This window comes from Boleophthalmus pectinirostris, unplaced genomic scaffold (assembly GCF_026225935.1).
Source record: "Boleophthalmus pectinirostris isolate CB_2022bp ecotype Guang Dong unplaced genomic scaffold, ASM2622593v1 HiC_scaffold_12, whole genome shotgun sequence".
Classification (NCBI taxonomy): domain Eukaryota; kingdom Metazoa; phylum Chordata; class Actinopteri; order Gobiiformes; family Gobiidae; genus Boleophthalmus; species Boleophthalmus pectinirostris.
Genome location: NW_026571018.1, coordinates 6,807,192 through 6,830,541, shown reverse-complemented (window position 1 = coordinate 6,830,541; position 23,350 = coordinate 6,807,192). Strand labels below are relative to the sequence as shown.

General features: G+C 38.3%; 1 protein-coding gene across 2 annotated transcripts in view; it reads right to left on the bottom strand.

Annotated features, from left to right (window-relative positions):
- The window catches only part of zbtb16a (zinc finger and BTB domain containing 16a), a 436,887-nt gene that overhangs the window by 264,028 nt on the left and 149,509 nt on the right, over positions 1–23,350 (bottom strand). For both annotated transcript variants that reach the window (XM_020917836.2, XM_020917837.2), the window contains exon 3: positions 3,684–3,781. In XM_020917836.2, the coding sequence (XP_020773495.1) occupies positions 3,684–3,781 (98 nt within the window). The remainder of the gene's footprint in view (positions 1–3,683; positions 3,782–23,350) is intronic.

The following is a 23,350-nucleotide window of genomic DNA, read 5'->3' as shown; positions in this document are numbered from 1 at the left end:
TTTGGAAATTTCAGCTCATCTCTAGAACTACTGAACTAAAAGTAGCTGGGGAGATGTCGCCAGACTAATAATAAAGGGTTACTCAAACGTGTGTGAATGAAACGAAACACAACCTTTTAGTTTACGTGGAAATAATAATCCCGAATTGAGGTTTACATTTTATTTAATTCTGCTCAATGTCTGGTGTTTGGGGCTTAAAAACACAAAAATTTGAAACCTCCCTCCAGAGTGGAAAAGTTGAATACGATCCGCCATAGCGTTTCCGTCTACATTCCCCAAGATACAAAACTCTGGTCAGATCTGCTCATGCCGCGTACATACAGTACACAGAAACACGGCATGGACACCCACATATCAAATTCCACACACTTTTGCGTCACCGTATCCATCCCGATTTTCACCTAAACGTGGAATAAAAAACGAAGACGCGGCGCCACTTTCGCGTCTTCTGTTCAGACCGTCATCATATAAACGTAGTCTTAGTTTTTAACAGACCACAGCATTTCAGAAACTGTAACTAAAATTTGAAAAAGAGACTCACGTGAGGCTCATTCTGCTTTCTAATTTGTTGCTTTTTTGATTTGTCATGTTTGTGAAATTCAAAATGGTACATACAGTCGATTTAAATAACAAAACATTTACAAAAAAAGGCAAGGATGTCTTTTTATTTTTTCATGTCGCTCAAATGATGACTAATGCGCTTGTAACGGTACACCTACTTTATAACAATAATAGACCCTGACTGATACATGGGGGCTTCAAGGTGACCGGACCAGTTAGAAACATAAAATAAATCAGCGATACGACCGCCTCGCCTGACCACAGCGCGCACGGGAACGCAGCGGGGTTCGGTCCATTTACATCGTGATACGCGGACACACATGTACAGCCGCAGATAAGACTTGAACTCGAACACGGGCCAGACGGAGTGGACTCGGACCGGGGAGTCAGCCAAACTCCGTCTGATCTGATAGCAAACCCAGACACCATAAATAATCCTGTTCCTGCATAAAGAACATACACTGGAACATACCATCCCCATACACCCGAGCACATGCTGCGCTCCGGTTCAGCTTTTCCAACTCAAGATCCATCACCTCACCGCCAGCTCATACACACTTACAGAATATTCCACTTATACAAAGGGGAAAAAGAAGAAGGCGTTACAATTCTATATGCTTTATCGTGTATCTGGATTAAATATTGTGTCTTTAAAGCTGCCATCTGTATCACTCCATCTCTAGATGCTGCCTATGTTTACTGCTGTCTGATACTGTGCACATTTTGGTCTGACAAAAGAAAAGCAAAGAGCACAGGTGAGTCTGAACTAAGGCCTGGTGAAATAAAATAAACTTGCAGATGCTTTTGTGATCGAGCCATAACGTTGAAACTGATCACGGTTTCTAAAGGTCGCCACACACTACAGGATTTTTCTATCTTAAAGCGACAAAAAGCGCATGCCGCAGACACGAGGAGAATCTTGTGAGACTTAAAATCTCCGATCGCAAAGACTCCAGCGGGATACGTTTGCAGACCAAAGGATTTCCTGTCTACAGTAAAACCACTCGCTTTGAGACTCTGAGGCCCCGTCCACGCTAGTTTGTATTCGAGTCGTTTTCGTTGCGGGTGCAGTGTGGAAAACGGCTCCAGAGGCGGAACGATCTGGTGCCGCCAGCTCCCACGAACTCATCTGAGTACGGATCTGATACGGCCCCGTGTGGACGCCTGAAAACGTTGATACTCTGATGTAGGAGCTCGAGTTGTCGTCCTTATTGGACCACGACATTTGCGTCTTCCTGATTCGTGACATCGGTCATGTGATGCTATTGCGGAAAACAGTTTAAACAAACCATAGACAAACGGGAAACAGCATAGCTAGAACTAATTGCACTGAACAGACTCACCATCAACAGGACATCCCTCCGTCATAGAAAAAAAACACATATTCCACTGAGTTGTGCCCTTTTTAAGTCCAACAGAAGCTGAGCCAGATCAGGACACAAGGAGTGAGCTGTTTTTTGAGTGTTTAGTTTATGCAAATTGGCCATGTGGTTTTAAGTTTTGTCTCTGTAAAATGTAAATAAATATGCTCAAAGCTGTGTGTACAGAGAAGGCTTGTGGACACAGAAACGATGTGTCTGGACGCAAATATGTTTCCAATACGCTGATTCGTTTCAGTGTAAATGTAACCTGAAGTGTTCAAAAGATCAGATGTCTGCACTTCTAGATTAGATAGAAGTCAAAACTGTGTTAATATTACTTGTGAACTGTGGTGCAAAACTTCAGCTATATGATATTTAAAGCACAAAAGTTCACAGGAAGTAGAGTCATTATCACTGATCAGACACATGAGGAACTACTCTCACCTTTTTACTTTCAAAGAACGCCTCAAACTGGATTAACTGGTTTTGCGGACTTGGTGTCATTATTTGCATTCTGTGGATAATGTGGATGAGATGCTGCACTTAAAATTTACAACTTTACAAGAGGTGAGTAATAAAGTCTTCTCATTATTTTTTGCTATTTCCTGAGTTTTTATCTTGCATCTTTGTGTCTGTCACTCTGTCTGATGCTCTGTTTTATTGGCTGTTACCAGAGGTGGGACCAAGTCGTTGTTTTGCAAGTCTTAAGTAAGTCTCAAGTCCCAAGTCAAATACAGGCAAGTCTAAGTCTAGTCTCGAGTCACTAGTCCATAAGTCCAAGTCAAGTCCAAGTGGTCTGCTTTGAGCTTCAAGTCATTTCAAGTCTTTAAATCAAAATACATTTTTGTAGTTTATATGATTTTTTCCTGTTTAAATGTCTTGTCAAGATTAGTGTGCATAATTACGGTCAGAATAGAAAGTCCTCTCAAGTCACAGGGCTCAAATCCAAGTCAAGTCTCAAATCTAGGTCTATTTTATCCATTCAGGTCTCAAGTCCTAAAAATAGTGACTCAAGTCTGACTCAAGTCCACGTCACGACTTGCAAGTGCCCAACTGTGGCTGTTACCGTAAATTTGCTGATGTTTGGTGGTTACATTCCGACAGAGCAGCTCAGAGTCACACTGAAACACAAACACGAGGAGCAGCGGCTTCAAAACCGCACACGAAGACAGAAAATCGGGTCACAACTCCCCAGACTCGCAACCAAAATCGGGCAAATTCTCCCGTAGTGTGTGGCGGCCTTAAAGGTTTCTACATTGTACCTCCCGTGAAGGAATGAAGGATTACACCTCTACATCTCGGTAGCTTTACAGAATCATTTTTTCAGTTTCAAAATTAGATATATGAAACTATATTCATCATCCAAATTGAGCTTATAACAGGAAGCAAAAACCCAAGAATATGAATATTTAAATTGTACTAAGCTATGAATGCTTCAAGTCTTACACCGCTTTAACAAAAATGTATATAAAAAATGCATTTATACTAGCACACGTACAATAGTAACTAGATTTTCAGTTATAGAAGCTTCAATTACAGAACCTAAAAGCAACTAGTCATCACTTTTTCCAGAATTAGACGAACAATTTCAATCTAGCCATTCAAAAGTCTAATGAATCTGCATTTTCGAAGAGCAATTTATGAACTGAACTAGACACAAAATTGCAAATATGTCAGAAGTATTAAATATTTTCTTATGCAAACACCAAAGAGAAGCGTGTATTATCGGCGGGTGCGTTGGTTCTGCATTCCCCGTCCTACCTGAGTGAGACAGCAGGTGCATGCGGAGACGGAGACTGTCCAGGAAGCTCTTCCCACACAGCTCGCAGCCGTAGGTCTTCATGCCGCTGTGCATCTTCCTGTGGGCGGAGAAAACAAGAAAACAAGCGCGCCGTCAGTACCGGGCCAGATGTACGGGTGTGCGAAACAAGCGCGCCCGTCACCATAAGGCCAAACGCGACAGAGGGAGAACAGAGAGCGGCGAAAGAAGCAAATTCAATGGGATTATTTGCACGGCTGGGAGGCTGACATTAAGCTGGCGGTGTGCGGTTTGTGCTGTGCTGTTTGTGGAGGTGTGGTGCCAGAAAGCATTGGTCATGATTCACTACATAAAGGACTGGGAAACTAAGGCCTATACAACACATTTTAGACTAGGACTATGCAGTTTTTTTTAGTTATTTTGAATGTACACACTCTTTAGCATTTATTTATTTGCTTTTTTGTCATTACATTTAGACTTAGACAAACTTTATTGTAGGGAAATTACTTGGACACAGTAGCTCACACGTCACAGTAGATAAAATATAAATGGTAATAATGAATTCTAAATAAGTAGGAAAAATAATCTTGTACATTATATATCTGTTTGGTCTCTTGGAATGTAAATTGTTGTATATTGTTTTATATTGAATTGTGCACAATTTAATGGTAATGGAATCATGTATTCAAAATAATTGCCCAAACAACTGCACAGTGAAATAAATTTGAAAAAAAAAAACAAAAAAACATAAAATAAATAAATAAAAATATAATAATAAAATAAAATAAATAATTCAAAAAATACAATAATAATAATAATAATTACATAAACATAAACATTTTGGGTTTGCCACTTGCATAAACATAAAATTATTCAATTTGACTTCAATGCAAATAGAGTAGGGTGGTCCAAACATTTTTTTTTTTTTAGATTCTCTAGATTTGAACCCTGCATTTGGTTCCATATCTGGATCAAAATTAATTCATATTTAGAAGTTGCTCAATACACTTGAAAATTGCCCTATACTATAATCTAAAACTCTATAGCAAACCAAATAAATAAGGTGTATTAAAAAAAATAATAAAATGCCATTTTATTCTGCAAGCACAAACAAACTTGCATAAAAATTACTTAGAAAGTCCATACAGTCCATAAAAATGTACCTTGAAAACACAAAATTAGTCAGTTACCAGGAAACTTCATGTAGCTTGAGCAACCTCTCAAATAACTCCTTTTTCTTCCCAATTTATTCATAAATTATCATTTAGATGCTAAAACTTAACGCAAGCCAGGGTTCTTATCGAGGTTATCTGAAACTAAATTTTTTAGCATGCTTTTATGGACCACGGTAACATACAGTATATATAAAAAAATCCATGGATGACATCTGTCTTTTGCCATTTCTGCTACTTATTTTGACTTTATTAATACCATTTATATGTTTTCTCTTTGTTATTATATTTATTGTGATGTGGGAGCTGCTGTGTCCAAATAATTTCCCTTGTGGATCAATAAAGTTTGTCAAAGACTAAGTGTAAATTCAACTCAGTGACCACAAAAAACTAATAAAAAAAAAAAATCTGTACATTAAAAAGCAAAAAAATCATAGTATAGTTAAGTAAGGAGTATAAACAGTAGATAGTTGTTTTTTCCCACCCACAAATACAAAACTGTTTGCCTTATATTTGCCATTTTCCCTATAGACGCTCATTTGTGGAAATTCTATATCCACATTCATTTACATTTGTGTTTATTTTGTGCTCTGTAATAAACATTCAACCTTTTAAAAATAATGATGATAATTGTCCTTGGGGGAATATTATACAGCCAAATGATTCTAAATGCCAGGTTTGATTCATTATATGGTTTTAATTAATTTTCACTAACTGCTGCGTACGGCGACGATGCGTTTGATCAAAATAACAAAGATAAAAAAATATAACAGATCCAATTAAAATTCACTATGATTTATAAAAAAAAAAACAAAAAAAAAAACTGGATTTTGCTTTTTAAAAATAAATTTAAATATAAAAAAAAATCATTAATAATACATCAATATTATTAATTACGATGATGACTTCAACCAAAATATTTCAAAAATCGTTTTATGACCTACATTTAAACACCAATTACCAGCATTTCTATCCAACATCTAGCATTCTATTTAGTATCATCATAAAAAATGATGTGCAGTAAAAGCGTATATTGTCCCGAACGGAGCGATTAAGCTGTAAAAAGGACTTAACCTCACAAGGTCGAAGAGAACCGACTGCCAATATTTGACCACGTGACAAAGGCCGAGGAGGTTACGCAACTGAATCCTGTGCCCCAGAGTCCTCCCAAAGGCTTCGGAACACAATGGATATTATAGTCGAGAATGTCGTAATCACTTTAACTTGATCTTGTTAGGATACATTTGGGGTTTAAATAAGTTTAAATAAGTTCAAATGTGAAGTCAGGCTGCGTTGACGGCGTTATAGGATTTGAGGGCGTGATTCAGCGTCACTGGAGCATTCAAAACAACAAAAAGTCAGGGTAAACATTTTTTTAATGTATTGGACTAAATCCATGTATCATTCGTGAATTCATTTTTCAAAATAAAACCAAAAATAAGAAAATGAAAAAACAACAATTTCCTTTATTATCTGTCTCCAAAACCAAAATAAAAAAAAAAAACAGATTGATGATTCGTTTTTTCAGTTTGAGTTTGTGTTTAAATGAAAAATTGAAAAAAAACAAAAAACATAACTCCTGTTTCTTGTTTCTGAAACTTAAACTGCGATGCCGGACTGAACCAGGACTGGAACCAGGACTGGACCAGGACTGGACCAGGACTGGACCAGGACTGGAAGAGGACTGGACCAGGACTAAACTGGACACCCTACTTCAGGGTTCCGTCTCTCTCTCGCTCTCAAGTCCAAGACTAGTCCTGGTTTAAACCTGGTTTAGATCTGGTTTAGTCCTGGTTCAGTCCGTATGCAGCGTAAAGGTCCGGCATCGCAGTTTAAGTCATGGAAACAGGAAACGTCCATTATCTGTTTTTTCCATTGTTCATTTAAACACAAAATCAAAAACTGAAAAAAATTAATCATCTGTTTTTTCATTTTGGTTTTGGAGACAAATAAAAAAGGAAATAGTTGTTTTTTTCCTTTTCTTATTTTTGGTTTTACCCAGAAAAACGAATGAATGAATGATACACAAATTGAACTATATTGTGCTTTTGTATTTTGGCTTCATTGGACTTTGTTTCCATGACCCGGCCCCGGATAAAAGAAAGAAAACGGATGTTTTAAATACAGATATTAAACCAGGTCAACAAAAAAACTAATGTTTGCCTTATTTGTCATCAGTCTCCTGCTATTTCTGCTACTTATTTAGAACTGATTATACCCTTTTGCTTTGTTTTTGTAATATGCCGTAAGATACCGTGTCCAAATAAAGTCCAAGTCTAAGTCTAAGGTCTGATAATTAACCCTACACGTCTGGGTAACACTTCATAATAACTCCATCTTAATTACTTTAATACAGCATGAAAAAGACTTAATTCGTATTGAACAAATGGAGTGGATCACTGTTATAATTTGCACATTTTGCACATCACAATACTGATCTAAAACGACTTAATAAAACGTAACTCTGCTCACTTCCGGTTTAGAAAATACCACAACAAAAAGCTGTGAAATTATCCGCCCAAGAATATACAAAAGTGACTACGGAACGCTGACAAATCCTTTGCGTATCGCCAATCAAAATTTGGAGAGCAAAGTACAGAGCAGTGGGTGTATCGCGTCAAGTAAAGATTGCCCAAACATGCATGAATCGCTCCAAAAACAACTTTGAGTAAATGAGAAGGGAAAACAACCACAGTATTGTTAAAAGCTCTAATTTCAGACAAATTGTGCAAAGTTTGTGTAACAGGTCTGCTTTAAAACACCATGACTTTACCTCCTTAGATACATTTTTTATTACTATTTTAAATCTGAATTTATGTCTTGTTTAAAGCTGCACTGTGTTACTTTTTAGTTTGGGGGGTCCGTCACCTTCTTGTTTTTCTATGGATATGTCATTGCTCTGCCTGGAATGTTCCGCAGTGTGACATTAAACAGCTCTACTTTAACTTTCTAACTACTGAGCCACTATCACAACTAAACAAATCCATTTTTATACACCATTGCTATTGTGTTTTTCTGATGTTACAATGTTGTTTCCTGATCACAAACAGACCAGGAGTTGTGTTTTGTTTCATTCACATGTTTAACCTCTTAAACTGAAAACACGCCATTCCACCTTGTGATGTCATGTGGGAATACAGAAAGTGCTCTCCTTTGTGTTTTTAAGCTCCTTACACATTCACTAGAATCATTTAGATAATTTCAGCCCTGGAATTGACCATTTCTACTGAACTAAAGGTAAAAGGAGCTGTTCATTTAATACATCAGACTTATATAGCACTTTTTTGGACACTTAAAGACGCTTTAAAAAACTACTTTTCTGAAAACTACATGACATCACAAGGTGGAACTGAACATTTTAAGCTTTCACTGCAAAAAACTGAATCTAGACAGGTTAAGATGACTTGAATTAAGAAAGTTTAATCACGATTTGAGTCAATTTCGCTTGACAAGTAAAATTTTCTGCCAGTGGAACAAGATTTTTGTACTTAAATTATGAAAACGCATCTTGCTACACTTAAAATAAGAAAAACAACTTTTTGCACATAAAATAAGAAACAACATGAATCAAATGTTGCATGAATTAAGATAAACACACTTATTCCATTGGTAGATGATTTTATTCGTCAAATTGAATCGACTCAGATAAAGTCAAACGTTCTTAATTTAAGTAATTTTAACTTGCCTAGATGTAGATTTTTTTCCAGTGTTGGAGATGTAGACAAATAATATAGAATTACTCAAACATGAATGAAACAAAACACAACTCCAGGTATATTTTTGAGGAGGTAACAACATTATAACATACCTTAAAGCTCAAATATTCATTTTTGCGTAACATAGCACTTTTTGAGTATTAACATGGCAGGTTTTGTGGATCGTTTTTGGCTGAGTGGCAGCACATTTCACTCGGGTCGTGTTGACATCAAATCTGACAATGTGAAATTTGAGTTTTCATAAATGTTGTCCCGAGTTCCTTGTCGTGTGGAACTTCATATCACCAAATTCTCCGTGAAGAGGTGAAATACACTGACAATCTGCCAAAGCGCCTACAGCCCCTCTGCTGAAAATGAAACTCAACAGAGAGAAAGAAAGGAGGAAAAGAAAAGAGAGAAAGAAAGTTAACAGATGAAGGTAGAAAGGAGGAACAAAAATTGAAATAAAACGAAGAAAGTCAGAAAGATAATATAAGGGATGAAAGGGGAACGGAGGAAGAAAGAATTAAGAAATAGAAAAAAGGAAGAAAACAAGCAAGAACGAAGAAGAAAAATGAAGAAATTGAAAGAACGGTGGATTATTTCCATCGTCAGAAACTCATCGAGAGTCATCACAGAGCAATCAGCAGGTCGACACGATGATGGGCCCAGACATCAGGCCGAGCTGTGCCCAGAGCCCCTTTAACGACGGGTTACGGGGCAGGTTAGGTCAACGATTTCAAAATTATCTTCACTATTTTACACAGAAAAAAAAAAAAAGTGAAGGCAGACACATTTACAGACACATTCTACAGATGTATCGTCGTTCCCCAAGTCGAAATAAATCAGTTGTGTATTGTCTGCATTTAGTTACAAAGCTTTTTTTGGTCAGAGAGTCAGAAAGTGAGCAGTTAGCTTGCTAGTTGTTACTGGGACTTAAACTGAATCAATATCTAGGTAAATTAAAATGACTTAAATTAAGAACATTTGACTTTATTTGAGTCGATTCAACTTGACAAGTAAAATGATCTATCAGTGGAATAAGTGTGTTTTTCTTAATTCAAGCAACATTCAATTTTGTTTCTTATTTTAAGTGCAAAATGTTGTTGTTTTTCTTATTTCTTATTGTAGCAAGATGTATTTTTAAGTATAAAAAGTCTGATAATTTTACTTGTTAAGTGAAACTGACTCAAATCGTGATAAAACTTTCTTGATTCAAGTCAACTTAACTTGGCTAGATTTTGTTTTTTGCAGTGTGGCGACTAATTCGGATGCTCGGAATGCGTAAGATATGTGAGGAATATATTTGGATCACTTCAAACTTAAAAGGAACTAATTCTGTTCGTCATTTCTCTTCATTTTCCATTTGAGTAACTTTTTATACACTACTTTGTAAATGTTTTGGTTACTCTTCCCACTGTACATCTACAATAGGCAAAAGCTTTATGTTCATGTATTGTTTCTGATTACAAAGCTTATAAGATTACGAACACTATAAAAAGGTTTTGGTCAGGCATTACCTGTATCACCTGCTTTATTCTATGGATATGTCATTGCTTTGCCTGGAATGCTCCACAGTACGACTTTAAACAGCACTGTCTTACATTTATTGAGTTATAGACGGTTTTAAAGCTCAAAAAACAAAACAAACCAAACAAAAAACTTACATTATGACTGAGCGGGGTTGCCTGACCTTTAACTTGGTCTAGTTTGGTCTCCATGAACATAGAAAGGTGTATTATACTGTGAAACATCTAGACAAAGTAAAAACATCTCCGTGGAGAAAAGTATTTGAGGCTCCTCCACTGGAAAAGTTACACGATGCATTAAAATCAATAGTTTTTTTTTACTCTCGACTGATTTCTTAAGACTACAAGAGCAATATTAGTTCCTCCAACAGCACAATTTTGAGCAAACTCGCCACGTTTTGTCCCCAGACCCCTTCAAAACATAGCCGCCATTCCACACTCCGATATCTGTGAGCGCCGCGTGACAGTTCGCCGTCACCCTTCTTCTTCTTTGTCTTGGTTTTGATTCTCGCGAAAACCCCCTGTCCTTGATTTGAGCTCCGGCGGCCGTCTCTCCGTCTGCCTCGGCTCGCCCCAAACATGACGGATCGATGTCAAGATGTCGCATGCAAATTGATTTAGAACCGTCTCCGCGGCGACCGAGTTGGTACGGAGCAAGAGTGATGGTCCTGACAATGGCGGGAACAGCAGTAGGAATTATTAAGGGGAACGCTCTCGGGGAATGGCGACGCTTAACACCCATGAAGGACTAAGAGACAAAAGACTGAAGAAGAGGTTGTGTTTAGAAGGCCCTAGATTACACAAAAGTGACTCTTGTGAGCTTTAAGGCATGTTATAATGTTGTTACTTCATCAAAAACACACCTGGAGTCGTGTTTTGTTTCATTCACACGTGTTTGAGTAATGTTAACAGCTCCTTTTACCTTTTAGTCCAGTAGAGATCGACAATTCCAGAGCTGAAATCATCCAAATCATTGTAGTGAAGCTGTATGGAGTTTCAAAACACAAAGGAGCACATCCTGTATTACCACACTGGTGCTCCACCCTGTTTTTAAACTCCATACAGCTTCTCTAGAATCATTTGGATGACTTCAACCCTGGAAATTTCAATCTCTACTAAAGTAAAAGGAGCTGTTAACTTGGAAACTGTCACTTCTTGACATCACAAGGTAGTATTAAAGTGTTACTCAAACGTGTGTGTATGAAACAAAAGACAATTCCAGGTATGGTTTTTGTGGAGATAACAAAATTATAACTACGGCTGTAACAATAACTGAAATATTGTGATATCGTATTGTCAAAAGTCTCATAATAATATCGAGAACTGTCACTATATCTCAAATTACAAGTTCCTTTGCTTAGATGTATTGTTCTTTAGTAGGAACAGCTAATAAACATAGGGAACTACGTGTCCCATGATGCATTTCAGCACAGACAACATGAAGAAATATGTTTTATTACTTGAGCTGAATGAACCAAAATCTTCTCAATCTTGTATTTTAAAAGCAAGAAAAAAGTATCCTATCGACAATTATATTTGCCACTCCAAAATATCGTAATAAATATCGTACTGTGAGATTTGGATATTGTTACATCCCTAATTATAACACAAAGTTCACGAGAATCAAATCAAAACTTGTGAATATCTGAGGAGACATAAAGAGACGCAATGTGGCTCAAGCTCTTAAACAAGAGAGCGTAAATCCTTGTCAGCTCCATGCGCTCTTACTGCCACATGGTAAAATGCACATGCCATATCACCGAGATCGACCAAAGTTAAGATTGCGATCTATTGAGCTTTCTATTTTTGGTACAGCCCTAATTTTGGGTCATTTATATGGCTAAACTTAAAGGCCGTGTGTTTGAACATATTGTATAAGCAGCTCTCGAGGTCTAAATATGTCCACTATGTAACGTATGCATCTAGTTATTATAGGCATTTTAGTTTAGTTAGATTATTTGTTTATTTATCAGGGACAATGTGCATAAAAAACACTGAACTACACAAAGAAGTCATATGTTTGTGCCTTGCAGGTTGTAGCAAAATTGCTCATTTCCTCCTTCAACCCCCGGACAGGCTGACGTCATAAATGTCGCGCATGCCAATAAAATAAGGGCCTGTTTACACGAGAACACCTGCAGGTAAAAAACTAAAAAATATTTTATCAGAAGCGCCTTTCGTTTAAACGGTGATGGCGTTTTTGGGGCTTAAAAATGCAAAAATCTGAAACCACCCTCCAGAGTGGAAAAGTTGAATACACTGTGTTGTAGCGTTTCCATCTACACTGCCCAAGACACAAAACTCTTGTCAGATCTGCTCACGTCGCGTACACGTTTATGTCACATACATCATCACCTCGCTGCCTGGCATGTACCCAATCGAATTCCACACACTTTTGTGTCACCGTATGCATGCAGATTTCCTCCCGAAAATGCTCGTCTAAATGCGGAATAAAAAGTGAAGACGCAATGCCACATTTACGTATTCTGTTCAAACCATCATCTTATAAACGTAGAGTAAAATACAAAGTATACTGATGCAATCTAACCTGAACCGATCCTGTCTTACCACATCTATACCACTGTTGGGCAAGTTACTTTAAAACTGTAATGCATTATTTATTACTTGTTACTGTCATTTCAAAATAATTTGTTACATTACAATATTACTGTATTTAAAATGTAAGACATTACATTACTACTGCATTACTTTTAAGTTACTCTCACCAAAATAACTGCAAAGATGCTGAAATTTGTGCCGTATATGGACTGAACCAGGATTGAACCAGGACTAAACCAGGTCTAAACCAGGTCTAAACCAGAGCTGAACTGGAACAGACCCAGGTCTAAACCAGAACTAACCCAGGTCTAAACCAGATCTGACCCAGGTCTAAACCAGATCTAAACCAGAGCTGAACCAGGTCTAAACAGTGAAGAGTTCTGCGCTGGTGCTTTCCCCCGCAGTTACCTCATGGTCTACGAGGGCGCGTCCCCGGCGTTTCACCGCTGCTGATATTGCGGTAATTTTAGCGAATTTGTATGAAGAAAAACCCACCACTTCAATCCAGTTTAAAAAAGCATTGTAGCATGTGTTACTTACATTTGTACCGAGTAAAATATTAAAAACATTTTCCCTGTAATTCCGAACATTACTGCGTTACAGCAAAAAGCAATGCATTACAGTAATTCATTACTTTTATAACGTGTTACTCCCAACACTGATCTATACACATTTATTGTCCAATAATCAGAAAGATTTAACAACTCTTGTGAAAAGTGCTTATAAACTCATGGTGGTGAATAATTAGGAAGCTCAGGATGCATACGATAAACGAAGAGTAACTTTGGACAACTGCAAACCGTTAAACAAGAACTGAAAAGCTTCTGTTTCTCATCAGGTACACGGCCTTTAATAAAACCTTCCCCACTACATTGAACAAACACGCTGGATCACACATTCAAAGCCAATGTAAATGCAATCAACGCACCGCACAAAACGCAGCGCGGACCTAGCTAGCCCCGCGCCGCCTTTATGTTAGCCTTAAAAGCTTTAATTCAGCTCTGACCGCTCTCTTTTAAATCACCGCTGTTACTGGCCTGTCCGACACAAGCTAACGCCGTGTAGCATTCACCGCCGTACACGCGCCCGGCCATTTGCTCATCAAGGCTACATTTCCCGGAGAAAATACGCTCTCGCTTCCACTTTAATAAGTCGCTCCATAGCTTATCAGCGCGGTGTCTCTGCTGCACAATGGTCAGATTGAGGGCCTGGACAAAGGGGCCCTGAAAAGGCTTTGTGCGGGCCCCGTGTTGTGGTTTAGTGGAACGCTCTTATCTGAGTTACGGCGTGTGAGTACAGCGGAGGTGCGAGAGAGAGAGAGACGCACAATCCTTCACTCTTGGGTTTGTTTGGTAGCGATTAAAGGTGGAATATATGGATATTTAGTGTTTATTTTTTTTATATATAAAATTACGTCGGTGCAAGGTTGTTTTTCTGGGTAATTCAAGGATGGTAAAAATTTAAAGTGCATCCAAAAGTACGCTTCAATTCAAATTGTTTATGCGAGCCTTGTGCCCGTGGACTAAATGGACATAGCTAAACCGGCCACGTTCCAAATGCATCACAAATTTCTGTATTCTCTAAGGCTACGTTCGGACTACAGCCTAAGGTGACCCAAATCCGATTTTTTCGCCCCTATGCGACCTCTATCTGATCTTTTAATGACAGTCTGAAGGACACAAATCTGATTTACTTCAACCCAGGCCACTTGGATATGTGCTCCTAAACCGATACATATCCGATCTTTTGACATGCGACTTCAGGCTGAACGGTCAGGTCGCTTTCATCCCACCTACACGTCAGACTCGGAGTCTCGTCAACGGCGTTACAGAGTTTATTGATAATTGGGGAAATCGCTGTATTCAGGACAAACTGGAGGGGTCTTTTTGGAACCGGGTGTTTTTTTTTTTTTTAATGATTGCCAAAGAAATGTCCGAACGTGACTACAGGTGGTTCTGGCTCCAACGTCAACAAAAAATAAAGAGCCTGCGAGCCAAATACAAGGTTAAAGACTCACACAAATGAAGCCGCCGTGGACGTGTAACCTGTCCATTTTACTAAGAACTGAACCGTAGTTTGGGAGAGAAGCCCAGCGTTTAGGCGACTTCTGTAAACACCGAGCATGCTTGCTGCACGTGACGTCGTCGTGTCACACTGGAGATCACATACAAGTTGCATTTAATTGAAAATGTGAACGACCTTGCAAAATGATTTCACAAAAAACTCCAAATACCTGCAGTCTGAACGGAGCCTAAAATGTCCGAATTAAGTCACTCTACATGATCCTGGTGTTTTTATTTCAATATTTTGTCCATAAATTCCTACTCACAATATGCAGGGTAGCCGCGTGGTCTTAACAGTCTTAAGAAAGTCTTATTTTTCCTAAATTAAGGCCTTAAAAAGTTTTAAATTATGTTGTGCAAGTCTTATTTTTTTCACAAAGGTCTTAAATTTCATTAGCCTATTTTTAATATACTTAACCAGGCTGCAGTGCGATGTTAAATGGAAGGAGGGAAAAAACAGAAATAAAAACAACACCGTTAAATCATCCAACGTGAATCAATGTCTAATTTGGAGTATGCGCAAACAATACTTTGGTTTCTGGGGCTGACGGCAAAGAGTAAACAATCAGTAGAGGTGAAGAAGACGCTGGATGGATCATGGGGAAGTGTCGGTTTAATCCACAGAGGCTCTTAGATTCTAGATGTAGTACCTGTAGTTGATAGAATTGGATCTGGTGTTTTTGGTCTTAATTTTAAGTGGTCTTAAAAAGGTCTTTAAAAAGTCTTAAATTTGGAGTAGTCAAACCTGAGGATGCTCTGATATGAAACTCCACTCCAAATTCGCCCCATATTACTGCAGGCCTCAGTGAGCTTCACTTGACTAGGGCTGACCGTCATGGGTGACGTCGCACTTCTTCATACAGTCTACGGTTGTGATTACCAGCATTGATCTGTTTGTAATCTGCACGTTCTCCTCACGTCTTGGGCGGGTTTTCCTCCAGTTGTTCGGTTTTCTTCTCATCAACAACACAAAGTATTTCCATAGAGTTTTGTACAATTGAAGGATGGGTCATTTTAGCGGCCATTTGTTTATTTGTTTATTCACGATTCTCTTTGAAGAGTCAAAATGCATGCTAAGAACTGCTTCGTCACACTTTTACCCTGGCAAAATCATTTAGGCATCTGGCCATTGTTAACATTCTTCGCTAATCAAACTACCTTCTTCCTCTTCCTGTCGAAATGGTGGACCGCAGCCAGAGATTTCCTGTTTGTGCTTGGGTTTTATGGCAATAATCAGTTCGTGTAAGGGGCAAACCAAAATATTAGGAGATCATTAAACGGTAGGAGCTTCTTGCGCAGATACTGAGAATTTGGGTTGATCAGATATCGCCTTCCGAAATAGTGATTCAGCTGATATCTATAAATTGGTGTAATAAGACGATTTACGGACCAACGTCGATTTTTTTTAAACTTGCGTTGTTTTTGTTTAAAGGAAATACATTATATTTTCAGTCTCAGCCATGGTATTGGTTGATATCGGTATTGAGCAGATATAGGGTGACCAGATTTTCAAAATATTAAAACTGGGACATCTCTGGTTTTGGGTTGTTTGGTAATAATAAAATTGCAAAACAAGTGCGTAATTAAAGGAAAATTGTCATGCACTCCGCACTAATCTGAGTCAGTATAGTCACATTTTTTTGAGTTTTGGTCATGCTTAAGCAGCTTTTCTGTATTTTACCTCAACAAATGTTGATGTATGTCTCACTTTTCTTTTGGAAGGTATCAAATTGGTCAAAAATAGGGACCCCAGGAACATTTCTTGTATAAAAATGGGACAAATCACTGGTGTTGGATCAATCTAATCACAGTTTTTCTCTCAAATGTTGCCGCTTCTCGATGTGTTTGCAGTGTCACCATCACAATATAGTTTTCAGATTGTGCACCCTTAGCTACGGTGACCAGATTTTCAAATAAAAAAAAACTAGGACACCCCTGGTTTGAAGCGGTAGGTAAAAATTGTGAAGCGAATGCATAATTAACAAGAATAGTTATGCACTCGGCCCATTCGTGACTAACATGTGAGTCAGTAGAGTCATATTTTTGTTGTGTTTTGGTCATTTTTAAGCAGCTTTTCTGTTTTTTACCTCAACAAATGTCAATTTATGTCTGGCTTTACTGCTGGGAGGGATCAGATTGGTCAAAAATAGGGACACCCGGGTCATTTCTTGTATAAAACTGGGACAAATCAGTGGTTTTGGATAAATCCGCTGGGACAGGGGACACAGGGGTCAAAACTGGGACTGTCCTGGGTAAACAGGAACATCTGGTCACTCTATGTCAACATTCAAAGCCATAATATCGAAATTGGAACAGGCAAAAGCTAGATCAAAGCATCCCTATTTCTTAAGGATTTTGTCGAATTGCCCAAATATAAAACAGCTTTAACTACCTGTTGCTGTAACACACTTTTGCACGGTCCAGAAATATTAACATGACGTTTTATTCTTTAAAACCTCTAAATCAAGCTTCAGTCTTTCCACGAACTGCCAATCAAACGTCACGCTTGGCCCGGCTCCACAAAGTCACAGCCTTTAGCATATTAGTGTAGCCTTGGTTCCAGAGAAGGGGGGGCCCAGTCTATTCCCCTCATCTGAGACTTAATGGCATGTAACGGGATAGTAAAACATTGTGTCAGCTCTGCGGCCTGTCTGCGCTAGTCTGGAGATATGCTAAGTAGCCCGGCTTCGCTATAGCGCTGGGGGTGAGATTGCCGGGCGATTGGAAACAGGTTGACTGTAGCCATTAAGGAAGTTCACATAAAAGCCTCGCAGCTCATTTACTCAGTTAATAATCGACTTTGTCCAACAGTCTCCTCTGACAGCGGCGATAAATCTCAAATTTATGTCAACAAAACATATGCTGATTACTGCGTGCCGTGTGCTAGGTAGTAAAAAACGAAAGCTTGGACTGTTGATGGGAATTTAGTGCTGCTGGGGAGAGGTAGAGGTAGCTCGGATGTATAACACAATTCGGAATTTGGCCGGTGGTTTTGCTTGGTCATGTCTTTGACGCATTCACACTAGCAAAACAGGTGAAGCGTCTTGCCTTAGGACGCAAGATTTTTTATGTTGACATTAGTATTCAACATAAAAGGTAATAAAAAACTGTGATAAGTAAAATATAAACCTTAGAGGCTCATGTTACGCTATGTTCTGATCTATGTTTCCTCATCACAAACAAACCCGGAGTTGTGTTTTGTTTTATTCACGTTTCAAACCACAATTCATGTTTATTTAGGCGGAGTTCTTCTCTCAAACTGATAAGATTCTGTTCCACCCTGTCATGTAATGTGGTAATACAGGAAGTGCTCCACTGTCACTAGAATAATTTGATGATTGTTTAGTTTACAGATTCAATAACACGTTCAAAAAGGCAGGTGAAGTATCAGAAGTTGCCGATACGATACAAACCTCGATACAGTGCACTTTCTTGTCGATACGGTTCAGTACGATATATTTCAAATTGATTCGATACAGTTCAATACAAAATCTAAAGGCTAAATCATGGCTGTGATACTGAAAGTCTTTGTTAAACCACTTCTTGTGCAAAGTTCATATGAAACAAACATTTTAATCATCAAAACAGTGAAAATGTCAAATGTGTCACATAAACAAGTTTCCTTCCTCAAAGCAAACAACAAAACTGTAGCACGGTAACAAAATAATTTAGAAAAATACACCAAAAAATCCTCTTGGTGATATATCGATGCAGCAGCCCACAATACCGATACTGTATCATCACATTAAACCAAAGGATATATCGATATTTCAATATTTTTGCACACCCCTATTGGTACAACACATGTATAACCTACATTTTAAGTTGAAAAGTATGGAACTGGCTTTGGACTAGAAGGTGAAACTACCACTAGATTCGAAACAGGCTCTGTTCATGCTTACGTCACAAACACGGAAGACGTTTGGAAACATGCAATTTCAGCTTCCGGTGTAGTTCCCGACACTGGGCTCGATCAAACCCACCGAAGTCAATGTGATCAGCGGTAAAATGAAGACTGCATGTGCTGTTTGGAATCATCTTGAATTTGGCACCTCATCTCTTCTAATCGCATGTACCCAGTGCTTCTACATAATAAAATTAATGTAAATATAGTGAGACAAAATGTGAGGCCTTGTTTATGCCATTTTTCTGATCTTCCCTAAACGGCACGCAGTTTTTCAGTTTCTAATATCAATATAATTCTCATTTGCTCGCAGAAGTTTACTATGCACTTGTTTTTTTTCTTGTTCTCCATGTCCTATAGCATCTGTAAGTGTTGATTTGAGAAGAAATATTCCTTTTTTCTTTACCTGCTGCCATGAACGTAATTTGTAAGCAGCGCAACACAAGAAACTTGGAAAGCTACAGAGTGTGTGTTTGAGACCGCATCGTTTTTGCATGTTTTGTTTGTTGAGATACATAATAATTTGTGTACGTAATCAATACAATATATAAAATGAAAAAAGAAAGTGTTTTGTTTTTTTATATGTATATATATGTATATAGATTAACTAACTAGGTTTCATAAAGGATACAATTCAGGGGGACTTTCCAGCTGATTTCCCTTTTATTTTTAGTCAGTCTACATCTCCAAACCTCAAAAATGTTCTGTTCCACCTTGTGATGTCATGGAGCAGTAGTTTTCAAGTTAACGTCTCCTTTTTAAACTTTTAGTTCAGTAGAAATGGGCAATTCCAAGGCTGAAATCATCCAAATGATTCTAGTGAAGATGTACTGAGTTTAAAAACACACTTGTATTTCCACGTTACACCACAAAATGGAAAAGAACTCAGCCTAAATACGTCGGGTTTGTGTTAAAACATGTGTGAATGAAACAAAACACAACTCCAGGTCTGTTTGTGATGAGAAAACCGCATGATGACATATAGTAGACCAAAAAAAAGCGTAAAACGAGCCTGTTAACGAAGAGTTTGAATTTCCAACTTCAGTTTTGCGCCGATGGTATGTGGTATCTGATACATACAATCTAACAATCCAAGCACAACAACGATTCTCCTCTTTATAAAGACATACAGACCAGACAAAGTTGGACTAATTTAATTTAATAGTACTTTTAGTAGTAGCACCACTTGGACAAAAACTGCTCTTATTGTTCGGCGCAATCTAAACGTCAAGCGCCAATAACCCTTCTTACTTTATGAACTGTCTGGGTTCAATCTCCCTATGTTTTTTTTTTTTTTTTTACCCCCGCTGCCGATCACTTTCCTCCCTCCGTGCTCCTCCATATTGTTGGGAGTGTCATAGCTCGCCTCTAATGGACTCCAATCCCCATCATGCCCCTCTCCGTCATGGGTTGCCAAATAAGAGGTTGGCGCACCACTTAGGCCCGCATTAAGTTGGTGAAGCGTGTGTCATCCCGTCGCCTCGTGCATCATGGCCGTGGGCTTTGTTCGTCATGACAGCGGCTCCGACGGGTGCTTTAGCCGAGCACCCAAATGGACGGGCGCTTGTTTGGGTGACGCATTAGCTCACTTACACCGGGGGGATCATTTGGATGCGTAATGTAATGTAATGTCCTTTTGTCTGCGGTTTGTGGTTTGTTCGGAGAAGGTGGAAGGCGGAAAGCGACCGGTCGACATGTTTTCAAAGTAGTCGTCAAAAGGGATGTAACGATATCCTACAACATAACAAAGTAGTGGTGTAAACGATATTCAAGTCTCACGATACGATATTGTCATGTTATGAACCTCACGGTAGGATATTTATTGCGATATTTTGTGGAGGCTATACTACTTTTTCCTCCTCTTTCCTTGACAAGATTAAATCCAAAGAACCAAAACTTAAAAGTGTTTAGAACTGTTATTTCTTCTTGTAGTCTGCACTGAAATGGACCAAAGGATCATGGTCTGTGTAGTTCCCTCTGTCTTTTTTTTTAGCTATTGCTGCACCATAACGCTTAATTTAAGCAAACAGACTTGTAATTCGATACATTGTGATGGTCCACGATATTAAAGTGAGAACTTTGACGATACGACATCACGATATTTCGGTTATTGTTACACCCCTAAAACAAAGCTTTTTTTTTTCTTCTTCTTTTAAATCTGGCGATATTGAGTTTATGTTGTTATAGCAATGGTTTAATAAAAAATAAGTGAATAAATACATCTCCTGGGTACGATATTTTCACGATACGGTTGAATATATGTTACGATATTTTCCAAAAAGCTCCACAGTATTGCATTAAACTTTACTTAAACATTAAAAGTGACATCGCCAAGCCAAGTTACAAGTTCAATCTTGTTATTTTTTAAGCAATAAAACCACCAGCAATTGAATAATTTAATGCCATTGTGTAACATTTCAGGCAAAGCAATAACATCAGATGAAAGAACCTCCACCAGAAAAGTTGCACAGTGCATCTTTAATGACAAAGGTAGTTTCTTTCTTTTAAATCTGGCGGTTACTGAATTTGTGTTGTAATAGTTTAATAGAAATAAGTAAATAAATAAATCTCCCGATACGATATTTTCACAATATACATCTAACAGTTTGATATTTATTACGGTATTTTCCAAAATGCTTCACAGTATTGCATTAAACGTGTCTATCTCCATGGAGACAAAAAAGTGACACCGCCAAGCCAAGTTACATATTAGATCTTGTGTTTTTTTTTAAGCAATAAAAATAAACGCAAGACAGATACGTTTAAAGCTACTGTGGAACATTTCAGGCAAAGCAATAACATCTCCAGGGGGAAAAAAAAAAAAATCAGATGACTGACCCTTCACCAGAAAAGTTACACAGTGCATCTTTAAAGACAAAGGTATTTTCTTTCTTTTAAATCTAGCAATATTGAGTTTGCATTGTTACAGCAATAGTTTAACAAAAATAAGTAAATAAATCAATCTCCTGGTACGATATTTTCACGATACACATCTCACAGTTCAATATTTTTAGCGAAAACTGTGAATATATTACTTTTTCCTTTTAAAATTCCTTGAAAAGTCTTTGGTTCCGTCATTTCTTAATGTAATCTGCACTGAAACGAAGCAAAGGATCATGGTCTATGTAGTTCCCTCTGTTTATTTTAGCTATTACTGCACCAAAACTATGAATTTAAGCAAAGACTTGTAATTCGATATATTGTGATGGGCCACGATATTGTTACAAGTTTCATCCCTAGTACTAATAGTGCACTTTTAAAGAACAGTTGGATACTTTTGAAGGATAACTGCTAGAGATGGACTGATATATCAACATTTTTTCAGTGAGGTCCGCTTCTAAAATATTTCGATACAGGGCTACAGACCCATGTAGATACAGTGAGTGATTCAGATTGGTGCATTTTACACATCTTTGATAAAGCCTTCGTACCTTTTAATAAAGCTTAGAACAGAATTTTTAGGTTTATATCACAATGCAGTTTGATGCTGTTGATTAGACAAACTTTATTGCTCCACAAGGGAAATTATTTGGACACAGTAGATCACACATCAAAATAAATACAATAACAAAGAGCAAAAACATAAGTGGTAGTAATACATTCAAAATAAGCAGCAAGAAGTAACAAAAACAGCAAGAGACTCATGTCAAATGAAGTTATAGAGGTAGAATTACTTAAGTTTGTATAAAGTTCTGCCTATGATCAGTCGGACCAATTCAGCAGGAAGTCTGAGGGCCAACAGAAACTGGTTTGAGGGCTGCGTTTGGGCCCCGGGCCATAGTTTGGACACACCTGGATTAGCTCATTGTTTCCTAAAGACAAGGTCGCAAGAGATTTTTTGGGGTCCCCTTGTCACGATCTGCAAAATACAGTTCTGAAACATGAGATTTAGTACAATTTCTAACCTTTTTGTAATTATTTTAATGACTATTTTGTTCCAGTGTTGCTGCTTCAATTGAATGTTGAAAAGAAAACAGAAACAGGCTACATTTAATGTCCAAATAGGCGACTTATGGATCCTTTTATTGCTGCTTCAATCAAAACTTGAGTAATACTAATTGTTCAGAGAGACACGATCACTCAGTCAACAATAAAATATCCTCAATAATGTTCAATAATGGTCAAATCCACCTTTAGTTTGTCGTTTATTTTTGTCTATTGACTTGGGTCTCGAAGGTTTGTGACTTTTAAAATGTGGGTCCCCAGAAAAAAAGTTGGTTTAGCTCGTATATCAGGTCAATATTTGGACTTTTAGAATAATTAAAACACAAGTTGAGCTCATTGACTAAAGACACGATAGTTAAGTTGCCAGACAAAGCGATGACATTTCCGTGGAGACGTATCCTCCGACAGAAAAGTTCCAGTGTACCTTTAACGCCCTGTTGCATATGCTTAACAGCTGTTGCATACACGTTTTAACACGCACACGCATCGATTTTGACATTGGAGCCGCGTGCCCTCTCATATCCATACACGACTCCATTTTGCGCCGCTCCGAAAAATAAGCACCCATCTTGTCCCATTTTATCTTTACTCTTCACCTACGCGATCCGTGCGTGCCCCCGCGAGCCTACACTCCCATCAGAATGTAGCGCGCGGCGGGGCTGTTTATCCAGGTCGCACCGCACATATCAATGACTCCCAGCCACCCCTGTGCCCCCACCACCACCACCCCGCCCAACCACAGCCCATCCCACCCGTTCCCCCCTCCCGTCCGCACGGCGAGACGAGCATCGAAATTCCAACC